An 18,298-nucleotide genomic window follows, 5' to 3' on the forward strand; every position below is an offset into this window, starting at 1 on the left:
ACCCAAGTTAAACCATTTAAAGGCAATGCTACCAAATACTAATTGAGTGTATGTAAACTTCTGACCCACTGGGAATGTGATGAAAGAAATAAAAGCTGAAATAAATCATTGTCTCTACTGTTACTCTGACATTTCACATTTTTTAAATAAAGTGGTGATCGTAACTGACCTAAAACAGGGAATTCTTACTTGGATTAAATATCAGTAATTGTGAAAAAACTGAGTTTAAATGTATTTGGCTGTATGTAAACCTCCGACTTCAACTGTGTGTGTGTGTGTATATATATATATATATATAAAAGTACTTCAGTCAATAGGATAGAGGTGTGACTAGTTTCTGGTTCTCTGTTTATGGCTTTCTAAACCCACATGGGAACATGTTTTTATCAAACTTTGTGAAGCGCTTTCATCTGTCATATCAAATTGCTAAGGTATTCAAACAGGTTCATACAATGTCACATTAAGTTCACAATGCGAACAATGCATAAGAGTAGCTAAACTTTGTAAACAAAATATTTTGTTACAGAATGAGCTATACAGAACTGAGCTTTTCAAAATCTGTTAGAAATGTCAATATAATGTATTATCTTAATGATCCAAACATTACTTGGAACAATTGTCAAGGACATCAAAATGTCAGGGAAAACATACATTAACCTCAGTTTAAAAAATGATGTCATATTTAAAGTTACAATCATGCACACAATACAATTATTCTTACATTGTTTTGTAACAGAGAGCTGAAGGGTAAAAAGTGTAGCCTACCTTATTTTTCTCCAAATAGACAAGTTCAAAACTAAATTTAAAAAACTATATCCATAATACTGAGAGCAAACACTCAAAACACTTGATTAAAACCAAACATTTTAAAAATTAACAGCAAAAACAGAAATAGGCACGGGTTAGTTTTGTAGCTGAAATGTTCTGATCGATTCAAGTACATATCTATATCCGTGACATAATTTGCACACGTCTTGGCCAATCCCGCGGAAGATCCTCATCTTCTCCTACAGAAGCATTTTCAACCAGAAAGACATTGTCACTTCTTCGGTAGGAATTTCATCCCTGAAAATAAAATGGACAAAATGATTTACCTATAGAACTATTGTAAAGTAGACTTGTGACTGTAGAATGTGTATAAGATGTATGGATTGAAGGTAGAAGCAGAAGTGTTTATTAGTTTACTTCAATTGGGGGATCGGCGGTAGGGTTTGCTGGGAATAATAATAAAGGTATATTCTTTTAAAAAGTATGTATGTCTATATAGGTATGTGTATGTATATATATATATGCATGCGTGTATGGGATATATATATTTACCCAAAAAATATGGGGGATTGGAAATGATGTAGTCAATTACATTGGAAGCAACATTCACACACACACACACACACACACACACACACACCTGATAGGTGCAGTGAAATGTGTTGTTTTACTGGGGCAACCATAGTAGTATGACGCCCCTGGAGCAAATTAAAGTCAAGTGCCTTGCTCAAGAACACGTCTACAGATGTTTCTTCTTGACAGCTTGGGTATTCGAACTAGCCCTTTCGGTTACTGGCCTGCCGCCCTGACGGACAGATAGGGAGGGGGACAGTCACTAATAATGTAGATGGTGTTAAAATGAAGATGCGAGTGAAGAATGCTTCAAGAATTGGCTTTCTATACAATTACCCTATAGCCAACACATGGACAGAGAGACAAGGGGACTGAAAGGAGACATTGTTTCTTCAATGTTTTGGCTGCGAGGCCCTTTTCAAGATGAATATGTAGTAATAGGTAGCTGTGCAAACCTCCTGTGCAATCTCCTTCATCTTGCCTCAGTATCTGCTATCTCTCCTCCAGGATCTCCAGCAGTGCAGCCTGAAGCTTACTGGGCAAGATACAGTCCTCATCACCAAGCTTGGAAACAAGAAGTAGTTAACAGGACAGCCCAGGGAAACTCACATCATGCAAGAGATGGCCTACTACTTATGTGAAACAAGGCAACTGGCTACCCGTGTACTGTGATTCACCTATGCCAGGGATGCGCAACTGGTGACCTGCAAAATCAATTTTGTTGTTAGGGGGTCGGGGGTATTGGTGTCAGTCAGTGTTTCAAATTACCGTTGAGTTAGATTAGTAGAATGTACAAGGTTCAAAATAGAAATTTGGTTGTGCATCAGCTGTTTTTATCTTGTTATGTCAGTCACTGACAGTCACACAATTAGCCTATGTCAGCAAAAACATTTTTTTTAGATTGGGTAAGTTAGTCTAACAAGGGCCCCCAAAAGGCTAGGGCCTGTATAATACCATTCACTAAGACTACACTATGTACTCCAATTTGTAAGTCGCTCTGGATAAGAGCGTCTGCTAAATGACTTAAATGTAATGTAAATGTACTTTCACTCTGACTGCATATGTGGGTTTGCAGACCCGCGTGCCACTGCAGCACCTCATGATGAGTTCCAATTTTTTTGTGGCCTCCACCCCCATCAACGTTGAACATTCCTGGCCTATGCAATAAAAACGGTTGTTGTCGAAACTAGCCACCAATATCAGCAGCCCAATAGGATCTCTGAGTAAGAAAGAAGCGAAACTCCATAGCTACTACTATTAAATAGTCTCACTATATGAACTTGGATTACAGTCCAAAAAATAAAGTCAAGCTCTGGTATGTGTGAAATCATCAAGTTGCATTAATATTCAACACTGTCACTTGGAACGCAGACATGCACAGACGCAGACATGCACAAAGTGTTCCTCATACCCTATTCAGTTGTGTTTTGGAACCACACCTATCTTTCATGAGTTGCAATTAAATACACACCTGTTTGACAAATTTGTCCGTACTTAAATCCACAATAAGCACCTAGAATGCAAAACAGAGACAGAATCTTTAAATTATCAATGACAAAATGAACGCAGGTCAAATGTATTGGGCTTTGAATTAGACATCGGAGACTTTCTACCATTAACTGTTGGTAAGTGTTTGCAGATTGATATTGCAGTTTGTTAGTCCTACTGTAAAGACGTTCATAGAACTACCATTAGGTGGCAGTAAAATACTTTATTAAAAAGGTACTCAGCGAAATGACATTGCCACGAATAGCACCAGATATTGAGATGAGCGAGATGCAACAATTCGCTCTCACACAGGTCACCCACAGTATCTGCGCATGTGCAATGGTTCGCCAACATCACGCTGAAACAGCGTGGTAGCCACAGGACCAAAACAGCGGAGAAGTTGAACCTTGCGCTTAACCTCTCTTAGTTGTTGTGAAAATTGACCCCCTATGCGGTTTACTTTCTGCATCTACATCATCATATCGCAGAGTCTACCTTTAAGTCTGGTAAACAACTGTACGCAACAGAATTCTAAGTAACCCTAACCCTATATCAAAGAACTAGTCAGTCGGGTACTTGATCATCAATTCTGACGAAATATATATACATTTCTTTTTTGTAGCATGGCCATCTAGTGACTAGCCACTGGGAATCAGACGGTGACCTTTGTCACTGACCTCCTCTATGGGCAGCTCCAGAAGTTTGGGCAGGCAGGGCGCCAGCGCCCCCATGAGGAAGGGAGTGGGAGAGCAGCTGATGTCTAGCATGCTAGCGGGCAGCACAGGCACAAATGTATGCTGCCAGGTGTAAAGAATTGCTATTATGCAGGAGACCAATCTACTGCTAAATACGTGGCTATTGCATTGTTATAACTGAGACAACACATAGCAACGTATTTTCACAGTAAAGCCTGTGGGGTCCCCTACAGGATAGCTCCCACATTACACACATAATCTCCCTTTTAAACGAACACTGTGTGCCCGAAGAAGATTCTACGATGACGGACAGACAACTGAGCCAATGGCGGAAGACTACAGACTACAACCAGCTGAACCAATCCGGAGATCCGATCTTCCTAGAGTCAACCTACTTTCTGTGACGTATATAACGGCTGTGCTGACTGTTTACTCGCTCTCTGCCTGCTGTTCCAACACGAACTAACGGAAGAGCCGTATTTACGTGTACCAGATATTCTCCCTCTGAAATAAACTGTCGCTTGTCGTACAATTTTAACACCTGGTCTGAATCGATCCTTAACCGGCTCACCCTTCTAATATCCTTTTATCAACACAGGTGAACGGGTAGAGCAGCGCCAGCGCGGCATGGCCACAACGAGACAGCACACTGAAGAGAAGACTCCCCTGTTCGCCTATTAATGAATTGACACTCTCCTACATACGGCGACCACTTTTCAGTTTCTGGGTCACGGAGGAGAGGACAGACTTTTGCCCCATCTTCCCCTGTAGTTACTCTTTACATGGAGTCCTAGAGGTCCTCTTAGTGGTGTGAATGTGTTACCTCATTTCCTGAGCCTGGGAGGAAGCTCCTGAGTGTGATGGTGCGTCCAGAGGCGGGAAAAGGAGCCTCCATGACGCTACGCATGAAGGGGGACACCAGGGCTGGCCAGATCTCCCTGCGCCTCTACCTCCTCCAAGATCGGAAAACACACACACAGTATATTAGTGTTGCATGGTATACCGTTACCACTGTAATATCACGGTACAAAAACGTCATTGATACAAACATTTTAGAATACCGTAGTACAGTTTCATATGATACTACAGTTTTTTTCTAAAATGTTTGAACTGAAGCAACCACTAGTCTGTTGTATGTGCAGGTCCAATAATATCCACTTAACTTTCATGTGCATATCACGAGTGGCAGCTGTAATCAGCCATCCTCATCCCCTATCAGTTCCTCACCTACTTCTCTCCGTCCACTCTTCATGCGTGTCTATTCCGCCGTCATTTAAAAAATATATATAATTTAGCAGTGATAGCGAGGGGGGATGCAGACCCAGACGAGTCTTCAGTTGTTTCATTTGTAACTTTGGAGCAGCGAGCAATGTTGACACATTGTATAATTGCGTCGCCTTTTATAACCAAGAGCACAGATCAGTCTAAGTAGACTAGGCAAGGTCACTGTCATGTAGCCTCAGTGTCAGAGGGAAAATGGAGCACTGCTTTGTGACATAATTGATTGCAGCTTTACAGCAAAGAAAACAGCTTGTCTCTAGCCTAAACCATTTATGTATATATATATATATTTTAATGACCCGTATTACCGGACATGCCATTTTCTTTCTATTGGGATTCACACGCATTTTATATAATTTCACAAACCATGTCACAGGCCGTTTGAAACTAATCCAGGGTCGCTAATTATTGGTTTGATAACAAACAACGTTTTCAGTCATGTTACCCAACAACAGCTAACAACCTGGTAACATGACAGTAGGTTTAGGCAAATTTGATTGGCACAGGAAGAAAGGAAAACTGTACTACTCATGAGATGTGCTTCAAAAGGTAGGATTAATTCAGGCCTAATGTAAGTAAACTATATCAAAAATATATTTATTTCTGGTGTTCCTTCAATTCTGTTTGGTGCCTAACGTTTTCAAAATTCAAAAATGCACTCGAACATCTGAGCCATCTCCTCTGCAGGTGCAAGGTAACAGTTGACCAAGATGAGAAAAAAAAAAGAAATCCGTACACTGCTCGATAGGATCGCTGCTCTTTAATAAGCTGATGCAGCACTCCATCACTCTCCTTCTTGGTCAAATGGCCCTTGCACTGCCTGGAGGTGTGTTTTGGGTCATTGTCCTGTTGAAAAACAAATGATTGTACCACTAAGCTTAAACCAGATGGGATGGCGTATCACTGCAGAATGCTGTGGTAGCCATGCTGGTTAAGTGTGCCTTGAAATCTAAACAAATCACTGACAGTGTCACCAGCAAGGCACCCCCACACCATCACAGCTCCTCCTCCATGCTTCATGGTGGGTACCACACATGCAGAGATCATCAGTTCACCTACTCTGCGTCTCACAGACACGGAGGTTGGAACCAAAAATCTCACATTTGGACTCATCAGACCAAAGGACAGATTTCCACCGGTCTAATGTCCATTGCCCGTGTTTCTTGGCCCAAGAAAGTCTCTGCTTCTTATTAGTGTCCTTTAGTAGTGGTTTCTTTGCAACAATTCAACCATGAAGGCCTGATTCAAGCGATCTCATCTGAACAGTTGATGTTGAGATGTGTCTGTTACTTCAGCTTTATTTGAGCTGCAATCTGGAGGTGCAGTTAGTTGCCGATTTCTGAGTTGCAGTTAACTCTAATGAACTTATCCTCTGCAGCAGAGGTAAATCTGGGTCTTCCTTTCCTGTGGCGGTCCTCATGAGACAGTTTCATCATAGTGCTTGATGGGTTTTTAACAACAGCACTTTAAGAAAAAATGTTCTTCAAAGTTCTTCAAATGTTCTGGATTGACTGACCTTCATGTCTTAAAGTAATGATGGATCGTCATTTCCCTTTGCTAAAAATTAAGAGAAATGAGTAGGTGTCCAAACTTTTGACTTGAACTGTACACTGAACAGTGTGAAATTCTATTCAAAACATTGAATATAAGTGTGAATTTCAGTGGGAGGTTTTTGGAGAACGTTTAGAAAGAGCTAGGCCACAGATTATTTTTACACCGTAGTATCTCAATACTACTCGGTACCGTGATACTTGGCCTGGTATCGTATAGTTTGTCAAATGTTGCCTTCGTGACAAGCCTACAGTATATAACTCCATAACTACACCCCTAAACACAAAGAATATCCTGATGACAAGTATCAACAAGGGACTACACCAGGATTACATAACATACTAGCTGCTTGTTTCATTGTCTATGAACAAAACTTTTATTTACAATAAATTCACACGACTCGAAAATGGGTGGAACATAACACATCCTAAAATATATAAATTATCATTCTCAAAACACACCATTCTGATTTGCTAAGACATTTTAATAGACTTTAGTTTGAACTCTTTGAATCTATGTGTACAGGCAGGCTAAAATGTATTTTATAAACTGGTTTGAGCCCTGAATGCTGATTGGCAGAAAGCCATGGTTTTAATTACTTTGGTAACCAGTTTATAATAGCAGTAAGGAACCTCAGGGGTTTGTGCTACAGTGCATTCGGAAAGCATTCAGACCCCTCGACTTTTTCCACATTTTGTTATGTTACCACCCCCCCAAAATCTACACACAATACCCCATAATGTCAAAACAAAAACAGTCGGCTGATGTAAAAAGAGCTTTATAAATACGTTTGATTGATTGATTGATTTAGACATTTTTGCAAATGTATATAAAAAATTGAAATATATATTCACGTAAGTATTCAGACCCTTTACGCAGTACTTTGTTGAAGCACTGTTGGCAGCAATTACAGCCTCGAGTCTTCTTGACACTACAAGCTTGGCACACCTGTATTTGGGGAGTTTCTCCCATTCTTCTCTGCAGATCCTCTCAAGCTATGTCAGGTCTCTCCAGAGATGTTCGATCGGGTTCAAGTCCGGGCTCTGGCTGGGCCACTCAGAGACTTGTCCTGAAGCCACTCCTACATTGTCTTGGCTGTCCTGAAGCCACTCCTGCGTTGTCTTACTGTTGTTGTCCTGTTGGAAGGTGAGCCTTCACCCCAGTCTGAGGTCCTGAGTGCTCTGGAGCAGGTTTTTGATTTAACTGTCATGTGACATAGGGAGGAGACAGTATATATATATATTTTTTTAATTGATCATAACTCACACATGACAGACAGACACTCATGACAGTTGTGGTTTTCAATTGTACAGTTCTGACTCAGTGTACTTTGCTCAGTTCATCTTTCCCTTGATCCTGACTAGTATACCAGTCCCTGCCGCTGAAAAACCTCCCCACAGCACGATGCTACCACCACCATGCTTCACCATAGGGATTGTGCCAGGTTTCCTCCAGACGTGACGCTTGGCATTCAGGCCAAAGAGTTCAATCTTGGTTTCATCAGAACAGAGAATCTTGTTTCTCATGTTCCGAGAGTCTTTAGGTGCCTTCTGGCAAAATCCAAGAGTGCCGTCATGTGGCTTTTATTGAGGAGTGGCTTCCATCTGGCCACTACCATAAAGGGCTGATTGGTGGAGTGCTACAGAGATGGTTGTTCTTCTGGAAGGTTCTCCCATCTCCACAGAGGAACTCTAGAGCTTTGTCAGTGACCGTTGGGTTCTTGGTCATCCCCTTACCAAGGCCCTTCTCCCCCGATTGCTCAGTTTCACCTGGCAGCCTGCAAGGAAGAGTCTTGGTGGTTCCTAACTTCTTCCATTTAAGAATAATGGAGACCACTGTGTTATTGGGGACCTCCAATGCCACAGAAATATTTTGGTACCCTTTCCCAGATCCATGCCTTGAGTGAGTGTGCGCATGCGAGATACATAGACAGAGAGAAAAAGCGAGACAGGAGTGTAATAAAGGGATGAAAGAAAGAGACATCATAGGAGACTGACAGTGTCTTTGTACTGTATTTGTAACAGTGATGTAATGTATCTCAAAACTGGGTCTTTACAGTGAGTAGTTTATCTATCTTCTAGACAAGTTGAAGGGTAATTGTCATACCATGCGCTGAACCTCCCTGGCTCTTCACTCGCTTGGTGTCGAAGATCACATGAATCTTGTTGACATACTGCATCACGGAAACCACACACACACACACACATATTGATCTGATACAAATAAAAATCATGTCTGGCCACTTAAACTAGTAATAAAATTGTGGCCAATCAAATAAATGTGATTTAAGCACACTTCCTTGTTGCACTGAAAAACATTGTTTTCTAATGGGCACTGGTTTGGATTGGATAGGGCCATCAGTCAAGTTTCAACTTGAGTAGTAGAATGAGTGACCTGGATCCAGAGCCAAGCACACAGGAAGCTCAGACATCTCCAAATTGACAACGGAGTGTAGGCCTACAACACTAGCTTGGCTTCTTTATGTGTAGTCATACAAACAGACCAATCCACCTAATAGCATGCTTTTCCCACTCAGAGTCAAAATTATATACAACCGCCATAGTAGTTTGAAGAAATACAATTTCCACCTTGTAGAAAACGCTTATGAAATGCTTGTGTGTGTTTACCTGAGGCAGTCTGTGTGTTTTATGGATGGTTGTGGGTCGCTTGGGTAAAGCAGGTCTAGGGGGGGCTTCTGTAGGTGAGGATTGTGTTGCTGCCAGTGAGTCCTTCCTCTCCAGCCGCAACGTGAGAGGCTTGGGAGGAAGCTGTGACACAGGAGACAAGGTGTTAATGAAAGATTAAAGCATGTTTATAAATTTATATATATTATACTATTGTTTCACATTTCCTGTAACAGCTGTCATTACTACCTTTGGGGTGAGAGGGTTCTGTCTCTGTGCCATGGTCCAGGGTCGGGGACACACAATGGGGAGACACATAGTAGGAGATGGCTTGACATCCTCATATGTGTTGTCTCTAGTCAGGTGTTCAGCTGGACATGGTCAAAGGTGAGGGAGATAGATGACTCTGAGGCTCTGCTGAGGTATTTCTTCCCTTCTCCCAGAACAACTCGTCTCCCTCCAGCCTCCGCCAGAAGCCCCTTGAGGTATAGAAATTCCCTGGGGGCAGGCTCTCTCCATGGTCATCCACTGACAGAGGTAGGTGTTTGGTCAACTTAACTTCCAACACACCACCCACATTCAGTTCACCATTGTTGAGGATCATCCTATCTAATTGGAAAATGTTTGTAGTGTCTGTTGTAAGAGATTGCAAAGGCTCTATAAATGGTTTGGACTCTGGTATTGCAGTTGAAGTCTTACTGAAACAGGAGTGATTCTGAGGGGGATCCAACTTTCCGTCCACTTCTCCCCTCTCCCCTGCTCTAGGCCCAAAGCCAGCGTGGAGGGAGTGAGCACACTGCCAGCTCACCCTCACTGCATGGTTGATGTAGGCATGAAGGCCCTTCCGGTGTACAGACAGACACTGTTAAATACAGTGAGTCTGTCCAGCGATTGGTTTAGCCACAGTAGCCTATGGAAGGCAATGAGTTTTACAGGGGTCTGTGTTCTATCCTTTTCTTTTTAAACCACTCTTCCTTTAAACAGAGTCTGCTCTTTTCCCTCCTTTCCTCTTAAAGAAAGACCTACAAAGCAAAGGACACAAGTTACTTATCCGTTAACGCTTCAAAACAAGTTAAAACACTCCGAAGAGAAAGCAAAGAGAAACCTGTCGAAGAGAATGTACAATCTAGTGAGAAGGACAACACTATTTCAACAGCACACTCCTGATGTAGTGGAAGGCGTACGGGATGTGTTTGGCTGGAGGAAGCAGGAAAGGATAGGCTCCTGTCAAGGTCAGTAGCCAAAAATAAAACCCGGAGGAGAAAAGAAGGCAACGACAGGAACAAGGCGCTGGAGCTTTTAGCAGCCAGAGGGGTGTCTGTCAGTCAGTCTGGGAGCCACCCCCCCCCCCCCCCCCCCGGGGAGTTGGTTGTCCCTCAGTCCCATCATTAACCACAGCTGTCCCATTACAGAACACCATGATAGATTAAAACATTTGATCTAATTTACTCTTATCTCAAACATCTCTTTCAGTGGATGAGGAAGGACAGATATTTCAAGAATGCTTATGCCGACTTCAGCACATCTAGGCCTTAAAGCCGTGAAAACATTAACTGAAGATAGGAGCAATGACGGACAAAGGGCCCGTGACAAACAATTAAGATAAACTATTGAGGATTCCGGTTAACCCATATCACAACCACAGTAATGTTGTATTACTGTAAAATGTGTTATATATTGCTATTCCTATTTGATAGGAACAGACAATTGAAACATTGACATTTTGAGTCCTTTACAGTGAATTGCTCCATATTGGGTTTAGCTTGTGCTAAAACTACAACTGAACAGTTTGCCATGCAATACTCATATTCATGATCTTGCACAGCCTCCTCATTGTATTGTGAGGCGCAAGTCCCTATGTGAAATCTTCCCTAAATATATTCAGACTCCTGTTCCGGGCAGATTCCTTTCCAATTGAGTTACCGTACTCTGTTTGCTGGAAGCAAAGTTCTTGGACACCTTGCACATTTTTTTGAAAGCTGAAAGCATTTAGAAAAGGGAGACATGGTGAAATTCCACAGTGCTGCTCGTGATAATAATAATTATGTGCTGCATTCCAGCAGAGCCAGCTAGGAGGAGGCTAGGGAATCAATTTGACCAGAGACAGTCGTTATTCAGGCTTCGCAAATTATGCCTTTTGTTTGGTTTGACATAAATCTAATGTATGTAGTGTACTCTCACAGCCAGGACATCCCACACTGAAAACTGTGTGTTATACAGGAAGGCCTATCCTGCATTTCCTGAGACTAAGGAAGAAAGCATCAACCGACTGTCCATAATTATGGTTAGGAGACTTGCATCCAGTTAGAAGCTTTGGTTTCAGAATTGTTTACCAGCTATAATTAGAATTTTAACAGTCATGAAGGATGGTCAGGTTGTCATTCCAGGGTACCTTTGAACTTGTAGTGTCACCCCAGTAGAATCCAAACAGGGATCATCAAGACCCAAACCTACCAAGATAAATCCTAATTGCACCTTCAAAATAACCACAGCTAAACCGCCCTCTCCAATAATTGCTGCATGACTGAACTTGCCCTAGGTGGGGTACCAGAGAAAGGGTAAGGAGTCTGGTTTCTCTTAAACAGTCAATTAAGCTTCTATTAGGTCATGTGGAATCTATTTTCCGTCTCACACTGGACAGAGGGGTATACTACAGAGCAGGATCAATGGGTTAGCCAGCTAACTTTGATGAACCACCAGAAACTACTATTGATTTTCTGGTTCATTAAGAAAGCTAAACTTAGATGTGTTTTTGGTTGTTGAGTCAATGAGACCATGCCCATTTAATGATTATATTCCAACAACAAAAAAGTTGTTTCAGAACACTTAGGCAAGTTAGCTGGCTAACTTATAGAGCAAAAGCCGACAGATGGCAATAATGAGTCGTTTATCTTACCATCCAAATGCATTTTACGCAGCCGGCAATACATTATCCACTAAGGATGCATAGGCTTCGGTTTGAGTCCAGGCTGCATCACATCCGGCTGTGATTGGGAGTCCCATAGGGCGGTGCACAATTGGCCCAGCGTCGTCTGGGTTTGGCCGGGGTAGGCCGTCATTGTAAATAAGAATTAGTTAAATAAAGGTTAAATTTAAAAATAAAAAATTGTATGGAGGTCAATTAATGGCTTTTTTTCTACATGAGGTTTATTTGATCGAATATAAGTTTTGTAATGCTTAAGTTGTTACAAGTGTTCCTCAGAAGTAGGATGACATGTGACATCCCGGCAAATTTGAGAAAAAACATTTTATATTGGAGTTGCCTCGAGATGGCCATGTTAAAGAGGCGACAACCAATAGACACAGAGAAAAGGCAACTGTGTGTGAGAGCCAAACGCTTGCTGCATGAGTGTACCAAACTGCAGACTAAGAATGGAATCCTTGACAGAAAGGTTGGTTAGTCATCACTAGAACATTCAAGGCCACTGTGTTGAAACACCTACATAATGACATGGGGCGTGTGAGTGCAGATAAGGTTACTCACCTGGCGAGAGAGCAATTTTATTGGCCATTTATTCAAGAAGAAGTTGAGGACTATGTCACAAAGAAATGTAGTTGCATCAAGCAAAAAATACCAAATGTGCCACGGAAAGCTCCAATGGGCAACAATTGCTCCCTTTGAGTTGGTCTCAAAATACTGTTCTACGTGTGTGTGTGTGTGTGTGGGAGGGAGGGAGGGAGGGGAGGGGGGGTATGAATACATCTTAGTATCAGTCGATAATTTCACAAGGTTTACACAGACCTACGCCACCCGCAACAAGTCTGCAAAGACAGCAGCGGAGAAAACCGGATATCCTCAAGAGGCGCCACCACGATCAAGGCTGGGAATTTGAAAACAAACTCTTTGGAAGACTTCAGGAGCTGGCAGGGGTCGGCCACTCCCGCACAACGCTAGATCCTCCTCAGGGAAACCTAGTGGAACAGATGAATCGTACGCTGCTACAGATGCTTCCCACTCTTCCTGAAGAAAATGAATCACAATGGAAAAACCACTTACCTCATATCGTACATGCAAACAACTGCACTCGTAACGAAGCAACAGGCTTGTCACCACACTTCCTTCTTTTTGGCCAGCCACCTCGACTGCCCATTGACCGGTTGTTTGGCCTCAATCAGACTGATGAACAGGTGTCACACCCAGTCTATGCTCAGAACTGGGCCACCAAAATGTAGGAAGCTTACCGAGTTGCATCTGAAAACAGTCAAAAGTCCTCGGCTAAAAGCACAAGACACTACGACCATGGTGAAAAGGCAGTGGCCCTCCAACCTGGAGACAGAATCTTGGTGAAGAATATGTCAGAGAGAGGAGGACCGGGCAAATTGCAGGCCTACTGGGAGGCAGGGTGGTAGAGAAGATTGGGAAGGACCAGTCTACAAGGTGGAAAAGGAGAATGGTGCCAAGGACATCAGAGTGCTCCATCGCAATATGTTGATGTTAATGAATGACCTACCTGTGGCACATGAGACCTTGGAAGAGAGGAAACAGCCTGCTTGAAAAAGAATGTCAAACACAGTACGTGGAGGAGATGGGGATGAAACTTCAGCAGACTGATGAGGAGGAAGCCATCTGGTCCCAAGGAGTTAACCCAGTTGCAAGCACCCAAGACCTCAGACAAAAATCCCTGACAGAACAGGTCTATGCGTTTCATCCCCGTTTTCAGGATACAGAAGGTATGAGAACATGGAGCAAGAATCAGAGATCCTAACAAACAATGAGGATGGGGTCAATGCCAAAGGGAGAGAAGATCATGTGGAAAGGAGATATGATGCTCCCAAAACTCAAGACAATGAGACAAAAAGACAATCTGCCATGCTGATCCTCAACACTGGAGCTCCACAGGGGTGCATGCTCAGTCCCCTCCTGTACTCCCTGTTCACCCACGACTGCATGGTCAGGCACGACTCCAACACCATCATTAAGTTTGCAGACGACACAACAGTGGTAGGCCTGATCACCGACAACAACGAGACAGCCTATAGGGAGGTCAGAGACCTGGACTGGTGGTGCCAGAATAACAAACTATCCCTCAACATAACCAAGACTAAGGAGATGATTGTGGACTACAGGAAAAGGAGGACGGAGCACGCCCCCATTCTCATTTCATGGGGCTGTAGTGGAGCAGGTTGAGAGCTTCAAGTTCCTTGGTGTCCACATCAACAACAAACTAGAATGGTCCAAACACACTAAGACAGTCGTGAAGAGGGCACAACAAAGACTATTCCCCCTCAGGAAACGAAAAAAAATTGGCATGGGTCCTGAGATCCTCAAAAGGTTCTACAGCTGCAACATCGAGAGCATCCTGAATGGTTGCATCACTGCCTGGTACGGCAATTGCTCGCCTCTGACCACAAGGCACTACAGAGGGTAGTGCGTACGGCCCAGTACATCACTGGGGCTAAGCTGCCTGCCATCCAGGACCTCTATACCAGGCAGTGTCAGAGGAAGGCCCTAAAAATAGTCAAAGACTCCAGCCACCCCAGTCATAGACTGTTCTCTCTACTACCGTATGGCAAGCGGTACCGGAGTGCCAAGTATAGGACAAAAAGGCTTCTCAACAGTTTTTATCCCCAAGCCATAAGACTCCTGAACAAGCAATCAAATGGCTACCCGGACTATTTGCATTGTGTGCCTTCCCCAACCCCCCTTTTTACGCTGCTGCTACTCACTGTTTATCATATATGCATAGTCCCTTTAACTATACATTCATGTACATACTACCTCAATTGGGCCGACCAACCAGTGCTCCTGCACATTGGCCAACCCGGGCTATCTACATTGTGTCCCGCCACCCGCCAACCCCTCTTTTACGCTACTGCTACTCTCTGTTCATCATATATGCATAGTCACTTTTACCATTTCTACATGTAGATACTACCTCAATCAGCCTGACTAACCGGTGTCTGTATGTAGCCTCGCTACTTTTATAGCCTTGCTACTGTATATAGCCTGGCTTTTTACTGTTGTTTTATTTCTTTACTTACCTATTGTTCACCTAACACCTTTTTTGCGCTATTGGTTAGAGCCTGTAAGTAAGCATTTCACCGTAAGGTTGTAATACTGTAATACCTGTTGTATTCGGCGCACGTGACAAGTCAACTTTGGTTTGATTTGAATGGTTCCACATGTATGAATGACCTCACTGATTCAGATCAGCAGTGCGTATAGGAAGGGATGGATGTCAGAAGATCCCAACAGATCCAAAAACCAAGGGGCATACTAACCTATGGCACACTTGGACAGCCAGCCTACCAGGTGTGGAGACCTAACATCCGTAACCTATACAGAACACCTATACAGAACCCACTCAGTTACAGACAATGAGACTACTTCGACCACATCATCGAATATTCCAAAAAGGATTACAATAATGAGATGTATCCACCAATCCAAAGGATAGGCGGGAGCTAGACAGCACGCTGTGCAGCTTTGTGGACAAAGACTCCCATTTTTGGGGCGGAGAGACAAGTATCTTGTCAGTATATCCATAATCTTTGCTCAAAACGTATTGTAACGATACAGGCAGGGAGCAGGTCTCGAACCCTTGACCTTCTAACCTGAGGTCCGACGCGCTATCGACTGTGCTGCAAAAGCATGCTCGTGCATCGATTTCCGTGCTTATAAACCCAGGGTCGTTACAGTATCTAGCTACAACCAGCAGGTGTAAAAGAAAAAGCACCCTTGATCTGATAGTTTCAACCAGATTGGCTGAACACGATGCACACCATCCGGAATGAACATTTAGCCACTAGCATGGTGCTGGAAATGGTGTTTCATATGGAAAGTATGAATATTTTCCCCGTTTGATTTTTCTTAGCCCCATTAAATAAAGTTTCTGAGGAAATTGAAGCCTATGCAGCCTGAACGTTTAATGTTTTAGGTACTAACTGGTCCACTAGGGATAAGAATGTATTGCCGGCTGCATATAATGTGTTTCTACAGTAAAATGAAACGACTCAATATCGCTATATACCGGCCTTGGGATAGCTAACTCATTGATCTTGCTTTGTAGTATAGCTCTCTGATCTCAGGCCTGCCATCATTTATTTGTAAATTCATGAAGAGAGGAGTTGTGCTGTTTACATCCAATTAAGATTATCCTAACCAGGATATTTAATTACATAGATTAACTCAACAAAAATATATCCATCACACCGTGCATGGTTTGTTGGTGAATTAGCTGAAATTAAGATAATTCTTAGGACTTTCTTTCAATAACACCAGCACTCATTTTTTATTAATTGATTGTGACAAAAGGATCAGCAGCAATACGTTACTGATCATTAGTAGCAGCTCATCAGCAAATTAAACATGAGACCAGATAACGGTGACACCAAGCAAAACGCCTAATCTCTGACAGTTAATATTTTGCTTTACTTTTAATCCACTGAATCGTAGGAAAATATATTAACGTTACCAGTGTGTTGCTTTCGAGGTCCGCTTGCAGCAAACCCAACTTCTTAAATAGCAAATCAAGTACTGTAAGTAGCAAATTAGACCTGTTCCCTAGGTTTAGTTTTCGACATCAGTGTTACCTATATTTTCCGTCTTAGTTGACTCATTACAATTGTTTCCCACAGAAGCAAATCACGATGCCTTCCAAATCGGGTGTTCTATTTCAGTCGCTAGTTCGCGAGCGAGCTAGTTAGCCACACACTAGTCCTAGTTAGTTGATTAGCCGCTAAAGCTAGCAATAGCTAACTACTGTATCACCAAAATGTCTTATTTTAGACCAAAAAATTGTTTTCTTCCAACTACCGTCCACCAATCTTGGACAGCAAGGAATAAGCAGGCACCAAAAAATTAGCTAGTGGCACAACTCGAACCAAGTGAGAGTTTTTAGGGGGCTCCGTATTGATCATGGGAGCTAAATCGTCACCAGCTCCTGCTGTCATCGACGACTGGATGGAGGAGGCAGATTGACACAATCACAGGAATATGTCATTTGTATCCCCTCTGAAATAAGCAATTGACGGGGCAAGGGCATCAATTCAGTCATGGTTTGGTTTGACAAAAGAGATTCATACAGAAATCAAATTAAACTATTTGACATTTTATTTATTTGTTTTAAATCCTTATTGTAATTGTGTCATCCCACAATATGGCACATTAAGCATGAAATGTGTTTTCACATAAACAAGTAAAAGACCAGTGAAACCAATTAAATGAAAAGATGGAATACATCATACAGGATGATCACTACATATGCAACACTTACGTTACATTTATGTTAAATTAAACATATGTTAAATTGAACGGAGTTGAACATAGCCACAAGATAACACTAAAAGCACACGACCCATTCTAATAAATAGACCATGTGGTTTGCCATGGAGAGAACACTAGTACACAATAAGGGTTTGTCTTAAATAATCGATACATTTAGCAGGGGCTGTCAACATAAAACATAATATCTAAGATTTATCAGTCAGTCTTCAGACCCTCCTTGATGAGGTTGAGCTCATAGCACAGTGTCTCGTAGCGATAGGCCATACGGATCTGGGCCACATTGGTCTTGCGGATGTCGTTGCCCTCAGGGCCCTCCTTCAGATAGTCGGCACCCAGAAAGTGAGTCTTCTCCTGTAGATAAAAACCCAAGGCAACAAGGTTCAGAGGAAATTTAGCCATGGCAATCTACGACAGTGTTGTGTAATCCAACACATTGCTTTATTGTGTATTGTAACGTAACAAAATGCTTGAAAAGCCTGAAATTAACCATGAATCGTGGCATGTCTTGGTAAAAATATTTACAGTTGAAGTCGGAAGTTTACATACACCTTAGCCAAATACATTTAAACTCAGTTTTTCACAATTCTGACATTTAATCCTAGTAAACATTCCCTGTCTTAGGTCAGTTAGGATCACCACTTTATTCTAAGAATGTGAAATGTCAGAATAATAGTAGAGAGAATGATTTATTTCAGCTTTTATTTATTTGATCACATTCCCAGTGGATCAGAAGTTACACTCAATTAGTATTTGGTAGCATTGCCTTTAAATTATTTAACTTGGGTCAAACATTTCGGGTAGCCTTCCACAAGCTTCCCACAATAATGAGTGAATTTTTGCCCATTCCTCCTGACAGAGCTGGTGTAACTGAGTCAGGTTTGTAGGCCTCCTTGCTCGCACACACTTTTTCAGTTCTGCCCACAAATTTTCTACGGGATTGAGGTCAGGGCTTTGTGATGGCCACTCCAATACCTTTACTTTGTTGTACTTAAGCCATTTTGCCACAACTTTGGGGTCATTGTCCATTTGGAAGACCCATTTGAGACCAAGCTTTAACTTCCTGGCTGGTGTCTTGAGATGTTGCTTCAAAA

General features: G+C 42.4%; 1 protein-coding gene and 1 pseudogene across 1 annotated transcript in view; both read right to left on the reverse strand.

The window, feature by feature from the left end:
* Positions 1 to 1,544: 1,544 nt before the first annotated feature.
* Positions 1,545 to 10,948, reverse strand: LOC115101649 (uncharacterized; annotated as a pseudogene).
* A 6,062-nt stretch (positions 10,949 to 17,010) lies between these two features.
* Positions 17,011 to 18,298, reverse strand: part of LOC115102246 (AMP deaminase 1-like) — a 32,516-nt gene continuing 31,228 nt past the window's right edge. Inside the window, exon 15 of the mRNA XM_029621964.2 lies at positions 17,011 to 17,558. Coding sequence (XP_029477824.1) covers positions 17,403 to 17,558 — 156 coding nt within the window. The 3' untranslated portion in view covers positions 17,011 to 17,402. The remainder of the gene's footprint in view (positions 17,559 to 18,298) is intronic.

This window comes from Oncorhynchus nerka, linkage group LG20 (assembly GCF_034236695.1).
Source record: "Oncorhynchus nerka isolate Pitt River linkage group LG20, Oner_Uvic_2.0, whole genome shotgun sequence".
Taxonomy (NCBI): Eukaryota; Metazoa; Chordata; class Actinopteri; order Salmoniformes; family Salmonidae; genus Oncorhynchus; species Oncorhynchus nerka.